This window comes from Sphaerodactylus townsendi, linkage group LG10, assembly GCF_021028975.2.
Source record: "Sphaerodactylus townsendi isolate TG3544 linkage group LG10, MPM_Stown_v2.3, whole genome shotgun sequence".
Taxonomy (NCBI): domain Eukaryota; kingdom Metazoa; phylum Chordata; class Lepidosauria; order Squamata; family Sphaerodactylidae; genus Sphaerodactylus; species Sphaerodactylus townsendi.
Genome location: NC_059434.1, coordinates 72305732 through 72328955, shown reverse-complemented (window position 1 = coordinate 72328955; position 23224 = coordinate 72305732). Strand labels below are relative to the sequence as shown.

Genomic DNA, 23224 nt, shown 5'->3' with positions numbered 1-23224 from the left:
TCTTGGGCTGAGTGTCCTAGTATCTATGGATATTTTTTTTCAGAAAGCATTAAGCAATCTTGGGTGAGGGGGATCATATACTACTTTTGAGCCATTATGAGACCAGAGGTCCAGCGCTCAAGATTTGATGTAGCTGATTCCACAACAGTTTTTAATACAGCTATGCGGTGCAGCATGGAATTTGTTATAGGAGCGCATTAACAGTAGCTGGACAGCCCCATCCAAAGGGCCAGGTGCCCAGACGTGGCGCTGCGTCAGTTCCACACCACCGTTCCCAAGAGGGTTTTCTGGTAAATCCAAAGACCTGCTCACTGGTATAATGGTGTAATGTAACTAGCGTTCTCCCCTCCCCTGACCACACCCCCAGACTACCCCCACTATGCTGGGGCGAGTGGAGTGCAAAGACACTGGCATGGCATCTCACACCATGTTCCACTGTTGTGGAGGGCTGCTGTGGCTACTTGCCAGCAGAGCTGCCCCTTTCTCTGGGACATGTGTCTCAGGGAGGGCAAATCTGTTAGCGCAGCCCCTCGTAGCAGCAGGTTCCCTTCCCCCTTTGGACAGGGCTGTTACATCACTTCAAGCCTGCTGGGTGTATCAAGACTCATGTTTTAGCCCAAAGTAACTGCTTTTTTCAATATTACTAAAACTAGTAGAGTCAGCGTGCCTCTTCCCAGCCATGCTCAGCAGTCATTGTTATAAATGCTCAAAGTCTTTCTGTTTTCTAATTGTCCACAAAAGGTTCATTTTTCCTGAAATTAAATGTTAGTGGGTTGGATCCCACCAATTTTTGTACTCAGTTTCACTTGATTCCTCTTCTCATTGCAGTTTCCATCTTAGATGCTTTTGTCTTTGTGGGCCCCATCCTTCCCTGCATATCTTATTCAGAGGTCAAAAGGGGCTATTCTTCCTCTAATATATAATGTGTAATGTACGCTCACACCCACTAATAAAAAAGGTTTAATGGCCTGTCAGGGTCACTGCCATCCCTCCATCACACATTGTGAGATGATTGTCAATAAATCAATCTAAAGAGGTGGTGGACATCCTTATCTGCAGCCATGCAGATACGTCCACTAAATGTGTTCCCAATACCTTGGAGTTATCTTGAGCTTTGAACTTTGTTTAGATCTATTCTTGCTGGCTAGGAACACTCTCAGGACCCAGAAGTATCTGATTCATACCAACTGTGACTCTTCATGACTCTCTGCTCCCTACACTCTGACACTATATCCTGTTACTTGCAATTAGAGCCTTCTGTTGCAAGGCAGGTTGTTCCAGTAGAGTTGCCAGCTCCAGGTTGGAAAATACCTGGAGACTTTGGGGGGTGTGGCCTGAAAAGAGCAGAGAAGGGGAGGGACTTCAGTGAGTCAATCTTTCAAAGCAGACATTTCCTTTGTTGCCTGAAACTCAGTTTAAATCCCAAAAGATCGCCAGCCACCACCTTATATTCCAGAGACCTTGTGAAGAACATCACAGGTTCTCAGTCTGGATTGAATTAGTCAATAACAAATGGTTGGCAACAGTCTTCATGTCATTTCTACTTCCTACAATTCCATAGTGATATATGTTCCATTTTCCTCTTCATGTACACAAAGTTGACTGTATGAGCTTTTTTATTTATGTTTTTTGCCCCTCTAAAATTTTCCAAATAACAAGTATGAAAACTTTCTACTTTTGGTTCCTAGCAGAGCCATTATTTGACGTTGTGTCAGTTCTACTCTGTCTGCCTGTGTTTCTTTCCCAATAGCATACCTTCTGAGAAACAGAACAGAATAGCTTCTGAGAAGGATGCAATAAAGCAGTATCAACCACTGAATTATATGGTACATTAAGAAACCTGTTGTGTTTAAGTAGAAGACCAATAAATGCATAAAGCAATCTTTCAGTAGCTGCCAGATAATGGGTTTTGAGGTTACCATGATTAATACAGCATTCTTCTCAGTTCACAGGAAGAGGCTTTACAAATGCAGAAATTAACTTTCACATATGAATTATCCATGACTGAATATGTTGTAAATATGCATCTGCACTATTGTTAAAGACTTTAAATATCTGTTGAATGGCTGTTGATCTCTGTTCCCTAGAGCCCCACTTACATTTGATAGATCCTCCACAAAATTGCTCCTAAATTAACAAATATATACATCGACGTGAACTATGATAATGTCTCTATATTCTTCTATTGTAAAATTATGGAAGCTATGTTGAAAAAAATATTCCAATGACTGTGGAATCTGGAATCATTATATCCCAAAATTTCTTATTAGTGATTACGACGAGTTTGTTTCCGTGTGGTCTTTGCATGCACTGCTGCCATTAGAAAGAGCTCTTAAACATGAAATTCTTCCAATTCAAGCCTGCTACAGTCAGCTGCCAAAAAAATTCATTATGTTCTTGTATTGCAGTGGCATAAATATGCATATCTCTCCACAGCAATTATGCTGTATGTTTTAACTTGACTATTATAGGCATAAAGAAGGAATACTAAAACGGTTGGGATTTCAAAGAAATAAAATTTCAGATCTTGAATTAATTATGACCTGAATGCTTTAACCAAAGACCTAGCAATGCATCAGTCATCTCTTTTTTTAAAAAAATGACAAATGTTCAGTATGAACTAGATTGATGTACATTTGGCAGCCCATAGGCTTAATCCATCTGCTACATACTTACTTGGTGGTAAGTCTTGTTCCTGTACATCCTTATAATATTGTCTCACCATCATATCAGTCCTGACAAGGGTTGCCAAGTCATGCTCACCAAATGCCAAGAACTTAGAGGGCAGGAACATGGGGGGCACCAAGTACACCATAATATCACTATGAAAAACTGAAAGTGGTGCCCCGTTGTGGAAACACATAGTGATGGGTAAACCATGAAGTTTCCACTGATTCCAAGAGCAGCCCGACATCATTTCTGGGTTTCTCCTAAAAGTGATGTCATGTGGTATACAACCCTGGGGTTTTTTCTCCCTTCACCTGGAACGCCGAGCAACAGTAGGGAACAAAGGTTGCCAGAAGGAGTCTCTCACCACAGGGGAGATCCACAAAACCTTGGTCTTGAGAAAATCTGAAACACGAACAGTTGCAAGAGTCACCTCAAATCAAAGTTAGGCATTTCACTCCAAATGATAAAAATACTTCTTAGACCGGTTAGAGAGCTAAAATTTAGCGGTGTACTGAAGTTTGAAAATGGGATATTCTGATGTCTGATGGTTGAAATGTGTGATATGCATTGTTCCATAAATTGATATAACAGTTGGGATAACGTTTTCAAATCCCCACTCTGCTCTTGAAGCTCACTGATTGATGTTGAGCCAGACATTAGGCTAATCTACCTCACAGGGTTGTTGCCAGTTTGGGTCCCCAATTAGGAAAAATCAGGCTATGCATAAATACATAAATAATAGAAGCCACCTCAGAGCAGGACAAGACACACTAGGGACAGGGTCATATTTTCTGGGAAGGTTGATTTGCCTGCAGTAAATATTATTATTATTATTGTAGATTTCACAGCTGCTAGATCTTTAGCTGGTTGTTGGCCTTCATTACAATTCGAGCCTCACCCAGAGGCCTAGGAATTATTATTATTATTATTATTATTATTATTATTATTATTATTATTATTATTATTATTATTATTATTATTATTATTATTATTATTACACTTCATAGACAGCTCAACCCCCAGAGGGCTCTGAGCGGTGTACAAGGCCATAACAAGGCGATAAAACAATAAATACAAATTTCAACAATATGTTAAAACCCTTAAATTACATACCCTGTTTCCCCAAAAATAAATCCTACCCCGAAAATAAGTCCTAGCATGATTTTTCTGGATTTTTGGAGGATGCTTGAAATATAAGCCCTACTCCAAAAATAAGCCCTAGTTGCAGATTCCCCTGTGCATCTGATCTGGTCACGTGGGGGGGGGGGGTGCAAAATCATGGGGGGAAAAAGACATCCCCTGAAATTAAGCCCTAACACATCAAACGCACACTATCTATGGATTGTACATACATTCACTGTAACTTACGAACAGGGATTTGAATATGGAGAGAAGGGCTTCCCAGTGGCAGCCACAAACGTTTCTGCATTTGCAGAATACAGGGGTATTTTACCACAATCTCATTCAGTCCCCCCAAGACTCCCTCGCTTTCTGAAGCATAAGGCAATCTGCCCCTAGTAGCAGAGCATTTCCGTTAATGAAGGTCTTGAGTGGTGAAAGCAGAGAGAAAAGTCACTTGTGAATGCTGCCCACCTGAGCACACTAGCTGTTTGCAATCAATTTTTAATCTCTCGGACAGATTACCAACCTCTACATTTATGACACGGTGCTGCTGCTGGCAAATGCTTTCCATAAGAAGCTGGAGGACCGGAAGTGGCACAGCATGGCAAGCTTGACTTGCATTAGGAAGAACTCCAAACCATGGCAAGGAGGAAGATCCATGTTGGATACAATCAAAAAGGTATGAAATGCTCTCTCCCCCCCCCCCCCCGAGGCAATGTCTGTTTCTTGCATTTTCATTTGTATGAAATGTACTTTTCATCCACAACACTGCACCCTTGAAAACCAACTGGCCATGCTGACAGGGGCTGATTGGATTTGTAGTCCATGAACATCTGGAGAGCCTCAGGTTGCAGACCCCTGCCCTAGATTCAATCCCTCTCTTTTCTAGTTAAAAAAAGACCAGGCATTAGGTGATATGAATGACCTTGACTTTAGACCCTGAAGAATTGCTGCCAGTCACTGCCAACAATACTGATCTTGATAAACCAAGGGTCTAATTCCATATAAGGCAGCTTTGTGTTTGTTTGTATGTATGAATCTGTGTGTATTTCAAGGCTATCAATATAAGTGACGAAGTTACGCCTGCCCTTTGCAACACACACCTTAACAGTGGGCCAGGGATGAGTTTACGCAAGAGGATGCTTTTGCTTGCTGCTCTATATTTGCTTTAAAAACTTTGCTTAGCTTGTTTTTGACATTTATCAACGTGACATCAGTTCATTCTGAAGTATGAGAATTTTGCACTTGGAAAGCTGTAGAGTTCATGCAGTCCGTCGCTCTGTCAGTCTAGCTAACATTTCTAGTTCGTCACTTACTATTTTCTGCCTTTTAAAAAGCGGGATAATTAATCAAAGAAACAAACAAACTCCTCAAGTTCTCCGCAGTCACACAGAGGGAGGATTCATTTGTGAGGCAATTCTCCTTGCGATACGAAGAGAAATGGCAGGCCAGATGGGAAGTGAGAGCAGCAGAAAGAGGCTGAAGAAAATGAAAAATTCCTCTTACAGGCTAGGCTACTTGTGAATGCTCAGAAAAATATGGAGATTCCATAGCAATAAATAAGTTTAGATTTCTCTCTGTGCTTGTATTTTAAAAAGTGATTATAGCAAAGTATCTATTAAAAGTCTGTAATGTTAAAATACTGATACGGCCAGGTGCAAAGGCCAAGATGCATATTCCAGGGATCTTCTTGAATGATCGCTAGTCTTAGACTAGCATTTGATTGTTTCCACGATGCAAAATTGAACTTTGATATGCGCATTTTCAAAACACAAGTAGGAAGACATCGTTTCAGATGTTGCCAATGGAGCTGGCTCCCCTCCATCTGCTGTACTTCTCATGGTTACTCTTGGATCGTGGAGAGGCCATGGGGCTGTGGTGGAGCATCTGCCTGGCATTCAGATGGTCCCTGAATTAATCCCCAGCATTTCCAATTAGAGAATCTGGCCGTAGATGATGTGAAATACCTCTGCTTGAGACTTTGGAGGGCTGCTGCCTATCTTTGACTTTTTGGCCTTGGCCCCAGACTGGTGGAACATTCTGTCTAATGAGACTTGTGCCCTGTAGGACTTAGTTCAATTCCATATGGCCTGAAAGTGGCAGATGTTCTGCCAGACAGATGGTTGAGGTAGCAACAATTGAGTAGATCAGCTGGTCTCCCTACTCCCTCCCTTTCTTCATCTCTTTCCTTTCCTTCTCTTCCCTGTCTTCCATTTTTCTCTGCCTTCCTTTTTTCCCTTTTCCCCTTGGTTTTTTTTTTCTTTTCTGAAATCCTTGAAGGACCTGTGAATCTTTGGGTCATGGCTGGTCACCTGTTCACCACCATTATGAACAACCCACCACTGAGAGCAATATGTATATTACATATAGATATATAATTTCAAGCGTCATCTTTTAATTAATTCATTCGTTCGTTTACTTGTTTATTTGATTTGATATCCTTGCCAAATTGGGCTCGGAGTGGCTTCCAATACATATAATACATACAATTATCATTTTAATTAACAAGATATAAAATATAAAGATGTTAAATATCGATATCATAATTTATAAAATTATTATTTTAAAGTGCTAAAACATGCCTAAATTGGTGTTTATAGTTTTAGATTATGTGTTTTTAATTTACATCATATGTTTATATTGTAATTATTATTGTTGGAAGACACCCTGACTTGGTTGGGAAAGGGTGGGGGTATAAATTAAATTAAATTTTTTAAAAATAAAGGGTCTGATTCAGTATAAGCAGTGTCATGTATCCTGATTTTTTATTTTTACCATCTACCAGGACTTGCCCTTCCATTTGATTGAATGTTTCGGGCACCTCTGAAGTGCAGCTATTCGATTATTACATGTTTACCCCCATATCTGTGGCATCCGAATTTTCTGTCACAGGCTCCAAAATGTCTTACATCATAGGGCTGCTTGGGTTGACCACTGTATACATGCTACACCAGTATTAAAATTTCAGGTATACTTCCTTTCATGGGCTATAACAATATTATTCCATTCTTTGGCCCATGCTGTCGTTGTTGTTTGGCAATTCTGCTCAAGTTACAGAGAGGCAACATAACTGCTACCTATTACTAGTTATTTTACCTCTGCCCAGAAGGTAGTGTCTACCCCTTTGTCCTGTACAGATTCAATGAGAAATGGATATATTTGAGTCCTTTGAGAAATAGATTCTCGTGGTGAAACATAATCAAGTCATCCCCTAAAAGAAATATTGGGAGGAGATTCTCTGCATATGAATGTAGCCCCCTCCCCTAATAAATTACTTCTGTCTGAGGAGGTTTTGTATCCAATGTAATCTGTAGTTAAATGATCCATGTTACATAAAACTGACCCTTTGATTCAGAACTCCAGGTGTCTGGAAATGCAGGCAGCAGCAACAGTGGTTTGCTGGCCAAATTCAGCCTTTTCTTGTGGCTTCTTAGTGAGAATAATCAATGTCTAATCTCTTTTCTAGTTTCAAACTAGTACCACTGGGCTTTTGCTTTTTAATGGTTCTCCTTCAGGTTTTTATTTAACTTTGTTGAAGCCCCATGGAGTCTGTACTGCATAAATAATAGCAATCAGACTTTCTGGAGATTCAGACAGAACTCTGGCTAATAGCATGGTGACTAATTCTCTCCTAGCATTTGACAGATAGAGCATTTACAGGCATGACCTTTTAGCCTTTCTGTGAAAAAGAACACATAATGTGTAAGTCCAGCTGGTAAATCTTGTTTGTAGATCCCTCCCCCCCCCCTTCTAGAATACCCATCAGGCAGCTCAAAATGTTGTCCGTCTTCAACTAAGGATTAAAAAAAAATATTGATGAGCTGCTCACTGACAAAAAATGGTGATTTTCCACATAGTTAATCATTATGAAAGGCTAGTGCTGTAATCTGGACCCATTAAAGTGAGCAGTAGTTTGAATCTGCAGAATGTTGTGTTGTGGACTGCAGTCTTGGTTGGTGAATAGGGTTGCCAACGTGGGACCTGGACATCTCAGAATTACAGCTGATCTCCAGACTCCAGAGATCAGTTCTTGTGGAGAAAATGGCTGCTTGGAAAGATGAAATCTTTAACAGTTACCTCTGCTGATGTCCCTTCCCTCCCCAAAGTGTGCTGTCACGAAGGTCTACCCCCAAATCTCCAGTAATTTCCCAATCTAGAGTTGGCAAGTCTGTTGTTGAGACACTGCAATGGCTACATTGGCTGATGTCATAGCATCCCTTCCAAATGTGAACAATGGCTGTGATTCCCAGCTCTGCCGCACGTGAACAATGGCTGTGTCATATTGTTGCATGTTCCAGAAGTGACCGATTCTACTGTTCCCAAACCTAGACCTTGAGAAAGTTTCTGAACCTTGTGTTGAAGGAAGAATGGTTTTTGCAGCTTTGTAAGGATAAAAGAGGTATATTCCCCTCTTCTGTGCATAGGCTGCCTCTCCAAGTTTCTTCTGAACTGCATTCACAGCATGGGAACCATTGTATTGCAGTTCTCTGTAATACAAGAGAACTGTGTTGGCCCTGGAACAGATGGGAAGAATATGTAACCTGTATTGCTTTGGCTTCTTGGAAGGGCAGTGTGGCATGAGAAGGCAGGTTGTGAACTCCAAGCAGGAAAAACAGCCCTATTCATTCAAATGACCTTTTTAAAAAGCATGTTATTTCTGGAAACAGAGAAGAGGCATTGCTTTTTGAATGATTTTTTAAAGAACATGCATAGTTAAGGTGCTATTGCAGTAAATGTCTTACTTTTGGCTACTGCCAACTTCATTTGGCACAGTGAGAGTGCAAGAAGCAGTGCCCATTGCCATGATCTTAATGCCATTTAGAAAAATACAAATTGCTTTGACAATCCTTGCAAGAACACGGGTGATTTCTCCATCTCTTCTCTTCTGCCACCTCCTCCAGTTAGTGGGACGGTGTACCCCTGGGCTTGATTCTGCTTTTTGTACAGTTTATCAGTGTACCCTACTCTATCAGCTGTTCATACATTCCAGTCACCCTCTTCTCACTGTAAGTATCCACATATTCAAAGCATTTGTATGCTCACCTTTGCAAACAAACAGCTGAATATTTGCAGTGTCGTGGGTGGGTTTAATTCCAGTGCAGTCCTAGTGGCGCATGTCTGTTCATAAGCTCCTGGAAATATCCTTTTGCTCTTGTGAGCCTGACTGTGCTTCTATTTCAAATTGAATCCTGTCCCCTAGTCTAATCCATCACATTAACCGAGATAACAAAACTTGAATGCAAGTGCCAATGAATAATTTGTTACACTTGTTTTCCAGTGGAATAGTGGTCAGGTGTTGAGAGTTCAAGGTTGGTAGAAGCTAGAGGAGCAAGAAGCAAGATTTTGAAATACATGAAACTGCCACTAAAGCTTTCCTGTTGTCAACGTCAAACAGACCTTATAACAGAAAACAATTCTGTGGATTCATCTTTTTCTCCACAGTGTTTTTACCCATCATTGATAGCTGATTCTTATTTCCCAAGGCTTGGGGACAGAGCCTCTGCCTGGGATGGCACATTTCATTATTTATAGGCCATGCTGCCTGTTTTCTTGGGGTTACCAAGTTCCAGACCTTGCCTGCTTAGTAATACTACATTAGGTCATTTGGGGAGACCTGTGACTTGTGCTGGTACAACATTGCATGCCTTTAGGGGAGGGCTCAGATGTCTCCCTGTTCCCACCCTTGTAACTCTTTTAGTCTTCTTGGGGTGCCGAATGTCCATTCCCCTGCATGCAAGAAGCTCCTTGTGTACAAGAAGCTCTGCATGCAAGAGATCCAACGTGGTGTAGTGGTTAAGAGCAGTGGACTCTAATATGGAGAACCAGGTTTGATTCCCCACTCCTCCACTTGAGTAGCGGACTCTAAAATGGTGAACCAAGTTTTATTCTGCACTCCTACACATGAAGCCTGCTAGATGACCTTAGACTAGTCACAGTTCTCTCTGAACTTTCTCAGCCCCACCAAAGTGTTTGTTGTGGGGAGAGTAAGGGAAGGAGTTTGTAAGCTGCTTTGAGACTCCTTGTAGTTGGAAAAAGTGAGGCACAAATCCAAACTTTTCTTCTGTTTTTGTTCTTTAGGATCTACAGCATCTGTTCTTTGAAACAGTTCATGCACTTTTATTTTAATGGCCTATAAATCTGGAACCTATTCTTTGATCTGTCCAAAGCTGCGCAACAAAGTCATCTAGGATGAAATGTACAATTGCTGAACATTTCACTTACGTGGGGTTGAGAGTAAAGAAGTTACAGCCAGAAATATTTCCAATGACACTGCGAACAAATGAACTAAAGCAAAAAATAAATAAATAGGAATAATAATAAATATATATTACATTAATTTTGGCGGGGGGGGGGAGGGTGGGGTGGGGTTGCATGCCTTGAGTTGTGAGTGAAACCTAAATAGCCAGCTTGTGCCCTTGATACCAGTCATGCATTTTCTCTTGTGTTAGGTTGCAGCTATATTTCTAAACCACATGAACACTGAGCCACCTGGTCACTGCACATTGGATTTCATGCCCTTCCAAGCAGCATAGGATTTAACTAGCCTATTGATTTATCTTCCCAGTAAAAATGTAGCGTTGTTCTCAAATGCAACAATTCTTTTCAATACCAAGTGTAAGTTTCTTCAATGAGATGTATGTCTTGCTTGCATGTACAAAAATTAGTGGAGCATACCTTTGTCAATCCAAGCATTTCAGACAAGGAGCAGATCAACTCTTTCACTAACCAGGAAAGTTCCTGGTGGACCACAGTCCTGAGTCCACTGGTGGCCTGGAGGAAGCAGCAGTAGTTCCACAGCATCCTCCCAGATTGGCCTTGGCCAGTGGTGTCAACAATATCGAGCATCAGTTTGCCCATTTCTGCCTCCTGTGTGCCTGTGTTTGTGCTATGACTGTTGTGAATCTTCACAGGCTCAGGGCATTTCCCCACTCATCACGCCCCCCGCTATGCCGCGTGCTGCTCTCAGCGCACGTCATTTCTGGCACGCACCCAGGCGTCATCAAAAGGCGCCATTTACAAGAGCGCCAGGAATGACGCGCGCTGAGGGGGCGCGACAGCAGCAGCGTCAGGGCGGCGCCGTTGTCGCCACCCCTGTCGTGGGTAGTGCCGGGGGACCCCGCGCTACTTGAGGAGAGTAGCGCGGAACTTAAGGTAAGTGGGGAAAGGCCCTCAGTTGTCCCTATAAGAGACATACAGCCTTGAGAAAAAGGCCAGCATACAATTGCATTCTCCTTTCAATTTAATATAAGCCCAGCAGAATTAGTACAAATAGCATCTGAATGAAAATTCTTATGCAATCCTACATCTCAAATGGTCAGGAAACATCATAAATTAGACTGGCTGCAACATTATTTTTTTAAAGGAATTTATCCAGATATTTCATGCTTCTGCCTCCCCTCCCCCCAGCCCTATTTCCATTACTCAAGCATGTGACAATTTTCCCATTAGTCAGTAAAGAGACTGCAAAAACTCGGCAAATAGGGTCATAATATGAAATAATGGCCATGCTAGAAAATATCAATTTCCATTTGTAATCTATGTAAATTATTAAAGAAAGGCTTATAGCAACAATACAAGCTAAAGAAAAAAATGATACCACATCATTGCATATAGCTGCCCTCTAGGTTTTCCCAGGCTCATTTGTTTAGGTTACTGACAAACAGTAGGTTTTTGTGTGCCCTGTGGAAAAGGGAGCCATGTACCCCCCCCCCCCCCATGCCTCATGCATCATCCGCGGATCTGACAGCTAAATTCCGATTTCAGACTTTTTATTGTCAGTGATGGATAGTGATGAGTTATGAAGCAGAAAAGGCAAAGCTTGATTTTTCAGCCAGCCAATTTGGGTTAGAAAAATTGTGTTTCGGGTTGTAGATGCAGTAAATTTGATATGAAAGACACTGATAGAGAATAAATACACAACACAATCATTGTGTTTATGCAGTCTCTGTCTTGAGCGTCTCTCCTTTTAAAAAGATGGTAAGAGATTTTCTGAAGAAAAAGAGCGTAGGAAAGGTAAAATATTCTGTCCATTACCAGGAAGCTTCCTTATGCCTACAGAAAAGCTGATCGAATCCAACTCAACACTACTTCATGGTGCAGGTGGGAGCTGGCCTCATCCTTGAATCCTTCCCCCATGTCAAAAATCTCCACTTGTGAAACCTACCGCAGGAGGGATTAGGGTGCTGCTAGCCTGCTCTTCACCAAAAAGTACTAGCTTTCTACATAGAGGCATTTTGAACATGGAGAACACATTGAATGATTTACCCCATATCTACATTCTTAAGTGGCTCTATCCCATTTGACAAAGTCTGATATTGGGAAGTCAGTGTGTGGGAAAGGTCTGCTCAGCCACCAATAGAAGTGCATAGACCCAGACAAGAGCTGCTGACATCACACCCATCTGAATGTGTTCCAGTATTTTTTGGTTATGGATAGCGGAAGAGAGGCAGAGGGGTGAAGAGCAGAGTGGCTGTTTACAAGGGATGCAGTCCACTTGCTTGTGTTATGCTCTTGGCATTTTATCTCTACGTGGATTACAGCCCAACTCAGAGGCCGAACTGCCTCCAGGAAGCTTTCAGGTGGCACAGGGAGGCTGCAAAACAGAAAAAATAATCAGCTGTCTGTATGGAGTTATGCCAGCCCCCCTGACTGTGGTGTTCCTCACTTTAAAGACTGCATGGAAGTCAACTACAGCCATCTCCATGCCCCAGCCCAGCCATTCCTGTGCCAGCGTCCAGTTGGATGCCAGCATAGCTCTGCAGTGGGACCCATTTCCGGGTTTCCCTATCCCTGAGCTGTGGGGCACCTTGATGCCAGCATCTTTGCCCTCTCTGCTGGCAGGGGTGCTCCTGACACCAACGGAGAGGGCAAACATGCCAGTACATCGCTACACTGGCTGCATTAGCCAATTCGTACCCCCTCAGAGGATTGAGTTGTCAGAATCATAATCTTCACACTCATTAGCTTCCAAAAAACACTGATCTGTTTTGTGACATGCTTTTCTTTCTAGCAAGTTCCAATCTTGGACTTTGTAAGCCCTTACAGAATGTCATTGGTGATGGATATAATTCAACCAGAATAGAAGATCACTTTCTTCTAAAGACTTGTTAGTAGACTTTGCAGAGATGGCTAGTGAGTAGACTGGTCAGAGTACTCTGTCCTTGTTTTTCAAAGCCGTGCTGACTTCCAGCTGTTCAGGAAGATACAATAGATTGGGCAAAATCTGTGATCAGGGAAGCTGTGAAAGAAAATATCTTGGAAAAGATCAAGGCAGAACAAGGCAACTTAAGGCAGGGCAACCTGAGGTGGCAACCAATAGTTTGATACATGAAGAAGAAGAAGAAGAAGAAGAAGAAGACGAAGACGAAGACGAAGACGAAGACGAAGACGAAGACGAAGAGGAGGAGGAGGAGGAGGAGGAGGAGGAGGAGGAGGAGGAGGAGTTTGGATTTATATCCCCCCTTTCTCTCCTGCAGGAGACTCAAAGGGGCTTACAATCTCCTTGCCCTTCCCCCCTCACAACAAACACCCTGTGAGATGGGTGGGGCTGAGAGAGCTCCGAGAAGCTGTGACTAGCCCAAGGTCACCCAGCTGGCATGTGTGGGAGTGTACAAGCTAATCTGAATTCCCCAAATAAGCCTCCACAGCTCAGGCGGCAGAGCTGGGAATCAAACCCGGTTCCTCCAGATTAGATACATCAGCTCTTAACCTCCTACGCCACTGCTGCTCCATGAGGCAGTCAGACCGGTAAGTGATGTGTTAGTATGTATCCAGGTGCTTACAGTGAAATCCAATGCAGTTACTAAAGCCTAAGACAGTTAAACAATGGACTTCGACAAGAGCAATCCTGCATTGCGACTGCACTGTTTGTTTCTTGAATTGTGATCTGAAGAACCATTCAGTCAGTGAGCTGAAGAGACTTGGGGTTTATATTTCTTGAACAGCAACCTTCTGTTACATATGGCACATTGCATCAGACACGGACTTTCAAAAGTAGGTTGTGATAGGGAGAGGGGTAACTTGGTGCCTTGGAAAAGCTCTTGGGTATGCTGAAAATAGCAATTTATGTAATGTTTTCCTCAGGGCCTCCCTTGGCTCAGTTAGAGAAGTGTGTTTTGAAGTTCTGCTCTTTCCAAATTCATAGGGACCTAATTGGGATTGGGACCATAGCACAAGGAGGCAGGGGGCTTAGATGTTTGTACACTGCATCTAATGTGAAGTGTGCCTGTGTGTGCCTGGAAAGCACAAAAATGCAGAATACCCAGTCGAGGAACATCTCTGGGGAAAATGTAACATGTAGTTAAGTCCTTAGTCCCCTAGCTGAAATTGTTCCTGGAACACAGCAGTTGATACAAATCAGCTCTCTTGACTCTGTGCTTAAATTTCTTTTTTGGTACCCTAATTGGACTTCTAATAATGGCACTAAGGCCCTTTATGCATGGGCCAATAAGTGCGAGTGAAAGGTGGGTTACATGACGTCCTCGTCCTCATGCTCATGTGAAGATTTTTTTCAGAATGGGGAAGTGGTTTGCCTTGTTCCATCTTTGCTCAACAGTTTGCCCAACAACCAAGCCACAGCAGGGTTTGTGAAAGGGAAAGTTCCAAGGAAGTGGAATGTTCTTCATGTGTAGGGGGTTCATTTACCAACTTCACTTCCCCATTACCAAGTCAGTGAGCCATTTTCTTGAAGTGGCTTGAAATGGCCAGGTGGCAAATCAATGTGATATTTAAAAAAAAATAGGAGCCTTTATACAGTTAAGATTTCAAACTTCCAGATTGCTGTGTGAATTAGGATTCATTGCCATCACCATCAAGGGAAGGTGGCATGGTGTGCTTATTGATTTATTTAAAGTATTGTATACTCCACCTTTATATAATATTCAAGGTGGCCTTGAAACCCTTGATTGGGGTCTCCATAAGTCAGTTGTGACCTGACAGCTCTTATGTACTTCATATGTACCATGACTGTGAAATGTTACAACATATTGGCTAAGGGAGGTCTTAAGCAAACCACTTTCTCTCGGCCTCCCATCTGGAATGCAAGGATGTGCATATTGGTCAACTGAACAGAGCCTCAAACTCACGGCCTTCCAGATGTTCATGAACTACAATTCCCATCAGTTCCTCCCAACATGAGCATTGGCTATACTGGCAAGGGCTGACGGGAATTGTAGTTCATGAACATCTGGAGGGTCGCGAGTTTGACACCTGTGCTTTAGAAGGATTCCAAATGGATAATGCACTTGAATTGCTTGGAACACAGAAGGCTCTACATGAATAACATTTACACTGTATGTTTCTCTAGTTTTGAAACTTCACAGTTTCATAGGGCAAGTAGAAAAATTCTGCAGGTTTCATAATGTTCACAGCTACTGCTGGTCTGTATTTTGTACAAATAAGTGCATAGATATGACTAAATTTTATCTCTCTCCCTTTTTCATGCATTCAGGGTGGAGTGAATGGTTTGACAGGTGAACTGGAATTTGCAGAAAATGGTGGGAATCCCAACGTTCTGTTTGAAATCCTGGGGACCAACTATGGGGAAGAACTGAGCAGAGGCATCCGCAAAGTAAGACCTTATTGTTCTTCAATTTGAAATGCTGAATGTAAATAATAGTTGACACTGATTTTCTGTTTAAGTGAGATGTTACTCTGGGTGTGGAGACTCCTGATGGGATGAGACATCCAAAGACTGTCAATAATTTTAATGGAAATAACAATATTTCTTGGGGAATTTCCACACATTTGTGTAGGATATGGTAACTGCCTGGTAGCTTCTCTCAAGAGGAGGAGGAGTAACCAACTCTTTGTTGAGAATGGTAGTCTGCTTGTAGTTCCTGGTAAGGTGAAGACTGTCCATCTGTAAAAGCAATCAGTATGTTGTCAACACAGCACCTTTTGCATTATAATGGGGTCTCCAACCCTTTTGAGCCTGTGGGGATCTTTGAAATTCTGACACAACTTAATGGGCACAGCACAAAATGGATGCCACAGGAGGCAGAGCCAGCCACAAAATGGCATCTATAGCATTCCTTCAGTCACACAGTTGGTGGCAGCTGCTGCCAAAGTAGCGTTTTCAAAAATCTGCACAGCCAATCAAATATTCAGTGGCTAATCAGAAGTCCTGTTGGGCAAAAGCCTCAACTAGCCCCACTACATTCTAAAAACACTTGTTGGGCACCAGGAAAGGTATTGGTGGGTGCCATGTTGTCCACAGGCACCATATTAGGGACACCTGCATTAGAATATATATGCAGTCTATCTTGAGACAAAATGTTTATTGCTTTTGATGTTAAAAATCAAATGGAAAATACTCTGATATATATATTTCAGTGTGTTAGCTTCTTGTTTTTTTATTAAAAATGCTATAATTTCCAGAAATAACTATGATTTCAGAGATCTGGAATGGAAAACAAAGAAAAGGCGCACTTAATAGAGGCTAGATGAATTATTTGCCAAATGACTGGAATGTCATTTCTTATTTTCTTCCCACCAGAATTGTTTCAGACCTGAGAGGCGCATAACAATTCTAGCACTTGATCTACTTGATTTTTCAGGGGTGTCCCCCCCCCATTCTACAGGAAACAGAAATACCCTTAGGGTTAGTTAAGATGGTGTGAAAGATTATAGAGGGAAATCTCCTGTTGAGATGATATTAGTGTTTTGTTTTCTGACAGGTTTTGTTGTTATTGTTGATTTACCCCCTGAGTGATCCACAGTAGTACAGAAGGTCTAGACACATATTACCTCCTTGGTCAAAGACTATATATTTTTAGAGCTGTCCAATAATAGCCTACCTGAGAATTATTATTACAAGCAGTGTGGTTTCTTGGCATAGGGCAGCGCTATCATATCATGTGGGGGCTCGCTGCAGGTTTTATATTTGGAGCCTCATAGAAATAGGAATATGACCTGAGGTGCAGCAAAGTCAGTGGAATTCTGCTGTACATCATTAATTACCTTCATACCATGGCCAAAAACACACTAAAGAAGCTATAAGAAGGGTCCCCCGTGGTCTTGAAATACCGTTTTCTGTTGCTTCTCTGTGGGAGCAGTAATTGACTTTTAAATCAATTTTAGTAACTTTTTATGGGATCTTCGGATACTGGTGCTTGATCTCCACTCTGCCCTTTCTAAGAAAAGACAGCTGAGTTGCCATATTTATTTTTTACTTTTAAAATGTTGCCTTTATATAGCAAAAGTTACCATAGGATCTGATTCAGACACTCTTTGGAAACGTTCAAAGAAGATGCAAGTGTGACTTACACTTCTCATGAGAGTAATTTACAAAGGCTAAAGATGTGTGATCTTCTGGTATGGGAACAAAATATGTACCTTTCTGTGAGATGGGATGGGAGCCCAATGAGGAAGTCCAGGTTTGCAATGCAGAGGCAGGCAATGGCAAACCACCTCTGAATGTCTCTTGCCCTGAAAACCTTACAAGGTCACGCTATACTTTCTTTCTTTCTTTCTTTCTTTCTTTCTTTCTTTCTTTCTTTCTTTCTTTCTTTCTTTCTTTCTTTCTTTCTTTCTTTCTTTCTTTGTATAGACCAGGGGTCTGCAACCTACGGCTCTCCAGATGTTCCTGAACTACAATTCCCATCAGCCCCTGCCAGTATGGCCAATTGGCATGCTGACTGGGGTTGATGGGAATTGTAGTTCATGAACATCTGGAGAGCCGCAGGTTGCAGACCCCTGGTATAGACCATCCTTCCTCTTGCAGTCTCAGGGTGGCTTCCAACAATAAAAATCCAATAAAATCCATAAAATCCACTTATTTTATGGCAATCAAAAAGCCTCTTAAGGTTTGTTGAAGACACTTTCTTCTGCCACTAGAATGATAAATTAGCATGCCTTAAAAATTGCTTGAAACCTCTTAGAATAAATGAAGGACAATTTAAGAGCCATTGTTCTTTATTTTGCTTCTTTCAAATACTACTACAACTGGTTGAGTTTAACTGTGTCACTATTCCCTTTGCTTTATGTAACCCTTGGAGAAATGGAGTGTATTAGAAGATTTTAAATATTTATTAACTAACACTGTTGCTAAATCATGGATCAAATCTCTTTGTAAAGTGTGAATTCCTCAATATAATTAAACAGGAGCAGTAGTACTTGATGAACTGTTATGTCTTCAAGACATCACTTGCTCTATTGTTGAAATCTTGAATAAATTTAAGTATCAAAGTCCTTATAATCACTCAGACTGTTTCAGTATATGTTGGGATAAGAATGTGTTGAATATTTAGTAATCTTTAAAAATCTTTAAAAGTAATCTTTAAAAAATATTTAGTAATCTTTAAAAAATTCTAACCCCTAAGTATTAGAGTTCACAGGCAGTTCACAATTATACAACATACAATTGACCTAAGACTGTGATGGTTTCTGTACAGCAGTGATGGCGAACCTATGGCACGGGTGCCAGAGGTGGCACTCAGAGCCCTCTCTGTGGGCACTCGCGCACAGAGTTCATCATATGGGCGGGGGGTGGAAAATCACCCCCCCACACACACACATATATCTAGGCTGGCCTGGGCATGATCCTTTACCTGGGAGTAAACTCAGTTGCTGGCAATGGGGCTTGCTTCTGAGTAAACCCTCCTAGGATCGTGATTCACCCATTTGAAGCGTTGCACGGTTCCTTCAATAAGCTTACTCCTGAGTAACGCGTGCCTCGGAGCCAACCGTTTTTTCTAAACTAAAACCTCAGTATTCAGGTTAAATTGCCGTGTTGGCACTTTGCGATAAATAAGTGGGTTTTGGGTTGCAATTTGGGCACTCGGTCTCGAAAAGGTTCGCCATCACTGCTGTACAGCTTAAATATAGTGGGCTGAGGAAGCTATTTATTAGGCCTGGAGATTCAGGTGCACCAAATCCCAGATTTGCCCCTACCTAGAACACACACACCCGCCCACAAGCCCTTCCCTCAAATCTCCAGCACAGAACTAGCTGGACATAACAGCAAGCCCCATTGAAGTCTATGGTGGAAACAGTTATTTAATTTTTCCCACCATAGAACTTGCTGAAGAGCCTGGCAGATTATCTACTCTACATTGTATCCAATGGGGAATTTCTGTGCAGGCTGCACATTTTTGAAGATAGAGGCAGCAGACTTTCAAGGTAGCTCCAGGAGGCCCTCCTGGTAATAGCATCCAGTCTTGGTGAACTTTGCTTATGGGAGTGGGGGTGGGTTGAGAGAGTTCTGAGAGAAATCAGCCAGCAGGCTTCATGTGTTGGAGCAGAAAAACAAAATAAGCCTTTTGTGGGCCCAGCCGGGTTTTACAATAATCACTAAACTAGCAATCTTTTTGGAGAAACCAAAGAGGCACTGCGAATATGCCAGTGGAGGGGCTATTATGGCAGCAACTGAACCCCTCTGCCACAGAGGTCTGCGCTAGTATGAGTTGGGGTGGTCTGGGGGGTGTTTTGGCCTGGAAATTCCCTGTTTTTGTAGTGCAGACTTATGCCACCAAAAAGGGTGGCATAAGTCATTCTCAGTAAAGGGATTCCCTACATAAGAACATAAGAACAAGCCAGCTGGATCAGACCAGAGTCCATCTAGTCCAGCTCTCTGCTACTCGCAGTGGCCCACCAGGTGCCTTTGGGAGCTCACATGCAGGAGGTGAAAGCAATGGCCTTCTGCAGCTGTTGCTCCCGATCACCTGGTCTGTTAAGGCATTTGCAATCTCAGATCAAAGAGGATCAAGATTGGTAGCCATAAATCGACTTCTCCTCCATAAATCTGTCCAAGCCCCTCTTAAAGCTATCCAGGTTAGTGGCCATCACCACCTCCTGTGGCAGCATATTCCAAACACCAATCACACGTTGCGTGAAGAAGTGTTTCCTTTTATTAGTCCTAATTCTTCCCCCCAGCATTTTCAATGGATGCCCCCTGGTTCTAGTATTGTGAGAAAGAGAGAAAAATTTCTCTCTGTCAACATTTTCTACCCCATGCATAATTTTATAGACTTCAATCATATCCCCCCTCAGCCGTCTCCTCTCCAAACTAAAGAGTCCCAAACGCTGCAGCCTCTCCTCATAGGGAAGGTGCTCCAGTCCCTCAATCATCCTTGTTGCCCTTCTCTGCACTTTTTCTATCTCCTCAATATCCTTTTTGAGATGTGGCGACCAGAACTGAACACAGTACTCCAAGTGCGGTCGCACCACTACTTTATATAAGGGCATGACAATCTTTGCAGTTTATTATCAATTCCTTTCCTAATTATCCCCAGCATAGAGTTTGCCTTTTTCACAGCTGCCATGCATTGAGTTGACATTCCCATGGAACTATCAACTAAGACGCCTAAATCCCTTTCCTGGTCTGTGACTGATAGCACTGACCCCGTAGCGTGTATGTGAAGTTTGGATTCTTTGCCCCTATGTGCATCACTTTACATTTTGCTACATTGAACTGCATTTGCCATTTCTGAGCCCTCCACCTAATCTATCAAGGTCTGCTTGGAGCCCCGCCAATCCTTTGTGGTTCTCACCACCCTACATAATTTGGTCTCATCTGCAACCTTGGCCACCACGCTACCCACCCCCACTTCCAGGTCATTTATGAATAGGTTAAAGAGCACTGGTCCCAAAACGATCCTTGGGGGACACCACTCCCGACATCTCTCCATTGTGAGAACTTCCCATTTACACCCACTCTTTGTTTCCTGTTTCTCAACCAGTTTTTAATCCATAGGAGGACTTCCCCTCTTATTCCTTCATTGCTGAGTTTTCTCAACAGTCTCTGGTGAGGAACTTTGTCAAAAGCCTTTTGGAAATCCAAGTAGACAATGTCCACTGGTTCCCCCTTATCCACATGCCTGTTTACACCCTCAAAGAACTCTAGTAAGTTTGTAAGACAGGATTTGCCTCTGCAAAAGCCATGCTGACTCTTTCTCAGCAGGTCTTGCTTTTCTACATGTTTTATAATTTTATCTTTAATGATAGATTCTACTAATTTACCAGGAACAGATGTCAAACTGACTGGCCTGTAATTTCCCGGGTCCCCCCTAGATCCTTTCTTAAAGATTGGTGTGACATTGGCCATCTTCCAGTTTTCAGGGATAGAGCCTGATTTCAGAGATAAGTTGCATATTAAAGTGAGAAGATCAGCAATTTCATGCTTGAGCTCTTTAAGAACTCTTGGATGAATGCAATCTGGGCCAGGAGATTTGGTAGCATTTAGTTTATCAATGGCTGCCAGAACTTCTTCCTTGTCTACCACTATCTTCGCTAGTTCCTCGGATTCGCCTCCCAAGAAGCATGGTTCAGGTGCAGGAATTTTCCTCACCTCCTCTTGGGTGAAGACAGATGCAAAGAATTCATTCAGCTTCTCTGCAATCTCCCTGTCATCTTTTAGCACACCTTTTGTTCCTTTGTCAACTAACGGGCCTACCGCTTCCCTAGCTGGCTTCCTACTTTTGATGTACTTGAAGAACTGTTTGTTGCTGGTCTTGATGTTTGCAGCCATGCGTTCCTCATAATCCTTTTTTGCCTCCCTTACAGCTAACTTGCTTCTCTTTTGCCACCATTTGTGTTCCCTCTCATATTCTTCCTCAGTCAAACTGGACTTCCATTTTCTAAAAGACATTTTCTTTTTTCTGATAATTTCTTCAACCTCTCTTGTTAACCATGGTGGCTTTCTTTTGGACTGGGTGCTGCCTTTTCTAACCTGCGGAACACATTCCAGCTGAGCTTTTAAGACTGTGTTTTTAAATAACCTCCAAGCATCTTGGACAGTTTTGACTCTCTTGATTTTCCCTTTCAGCTTCCTACACACTATCCCCCTCATCTTTGAGAAATTTCCCTTTCTGAAGGTGAATGTAACTACGTTAGTAGTTGTCACTTGTTCGCATGCAGAGATACTGAATCTGACAGCATTGTGGTCACTGTTCCCTATCGGCTCAACAACACTGACTTCCTGCACCAGGTCCTGGGTCCCACATAGAATTAGATCTAGGATCACCTCTCCCCTGGTTGGTTCCACAACCATCTGTTCTAAGCCACAGTCATTTAGCATATCCAGGAATGCTCTCTCCTTACTATGACCTGAACATGCATTTTTCCAGTTTATATGGGGATAGTTAAAATCACCCATTACCACTACATTTTTGTTTTTGTTGGCCTCTCTAATTTCTTTTTCCATCTCAGAATCCTCTTGTGCACTTTGGTCTGGGGGACGATAATATATTCCTAATATTAAACTGTCCTTCACACCTGGTATTGATATCCACAGTGATTCTGTGGGGGAACTAGCTCCCCTTTCATTGTCTATTTTATGTGACACTATGCTCTCTTTGATGTAAAGGGCAACTCCACCCCCAATGCGCCCTGTCCTATCCTTCCTATGGAGCCTGTAGCCTGGTATAACAGCATCCCACTGGTTCTCCTCATTCCACCATGTCTCTGTAATGCCTACAATATCAAAGACCTCCTTCAAAACTCTGTACTCCAGCTCCCCCATTTTAGCTCGAAGGCTTCTACTATTAGCATAGAGACACCTGTATACCCTGTCTCTGTCCTTAACCTGGGATTTATGTGCTTTACCCTCAAGTCTTTTGAAGACACTATCCCTTGTCACAGGCACATTGCTATGTTCCTTGCTTGTATGTGGTTGATTTAGAAAAACCTCCCTCTCTGTCTGCAATTCCCTGGGGTAGAAGAGATTTTTCTCCTTCACTGGTACCCACACTGCCGATTGCCTCTTTGATGCTATCCCCACCTACCAGTTTGCTGCTGCCTTGTACTGATATAGTCAAAGAAAAAAAGGGATATTTTAGCCCAGCACCTGAAACTAAGAATTTTAGTGCCAGAGAAACCTTCACTGGGAGAGAGTTCTGTAAGAAGGGTATCCCAAAATACAAAGCTCTAACTCTTGTGCTTGTGGCCATGAGCCCCCTTACTTCAAGAGATGGGGGTGCATAAATAAGGAAATGTATCAACCTTTATTGTGAGCTGGAAAATGTGGAAGAGTAAAATCCTAATGATGTACATTCTTGAAAGCATTTTCCATTGGTAGAAAGGATGCTGTTTTTCCTTTGTGAAAGGCTCTTCCTGCCAGTGAAAACCCAGGCCTTCCAGACATCTTGATAACAATATCCTTTCTGTCTTTATACAATAATTTCCCTTCAGTCTTACAGTTAATAATGTATTCTAAACATACCTTTGCTTTGCTTTGCCATTACATTTTATTATACACAGTTAATAACCTATGTACACCTAAGCTAATCTGCTAAAAAAAAGCCTTGTGTAAAAATATTTATATAAACAGGGGTAATAGTTATGTTGTATTTTCTTAATGAGCTTTTTGAATTCTGTTCCATCTCAAGTGTTCAACTCCCACTGTTTAAAAAAAATGCATTACATGAAAAACAAACTAATTGGAGAACAAAATGGACAAAGCATTTCATGCCAATGCTACTTGTATCATAGTATG

At 42.1% G+C, this 23224-nt stretch overlaps 1 protein-coding gene across 2 annotated transcripts in view; it reads left to right on the top strand.

Moving 5' to 3' along the window:
* Positions 1 to 23224, top strand: part of GRID2 (glutamate ionotropic receptor delta type subunit 2) — a 997067-nt gene that overhangs the window by 659371 nt on the left and 314472 nt on the right. For both annotated transcript variants that reach the window (XM_048508854.1, XM_048508855.1), the window contains exons 7-8: positions 4310 to 4471; positions 15242 to 15361. In XM_048508854.1, the coding sequence (XP_048364811.1) occupies positions 4310 to 4471; positions 15242 to 15361 (282 nt within the window). The remainder of the gene's footprint in view (positions 1 to 4309; positions 4472 to 15241; positions 15362 to 23224) is intronic.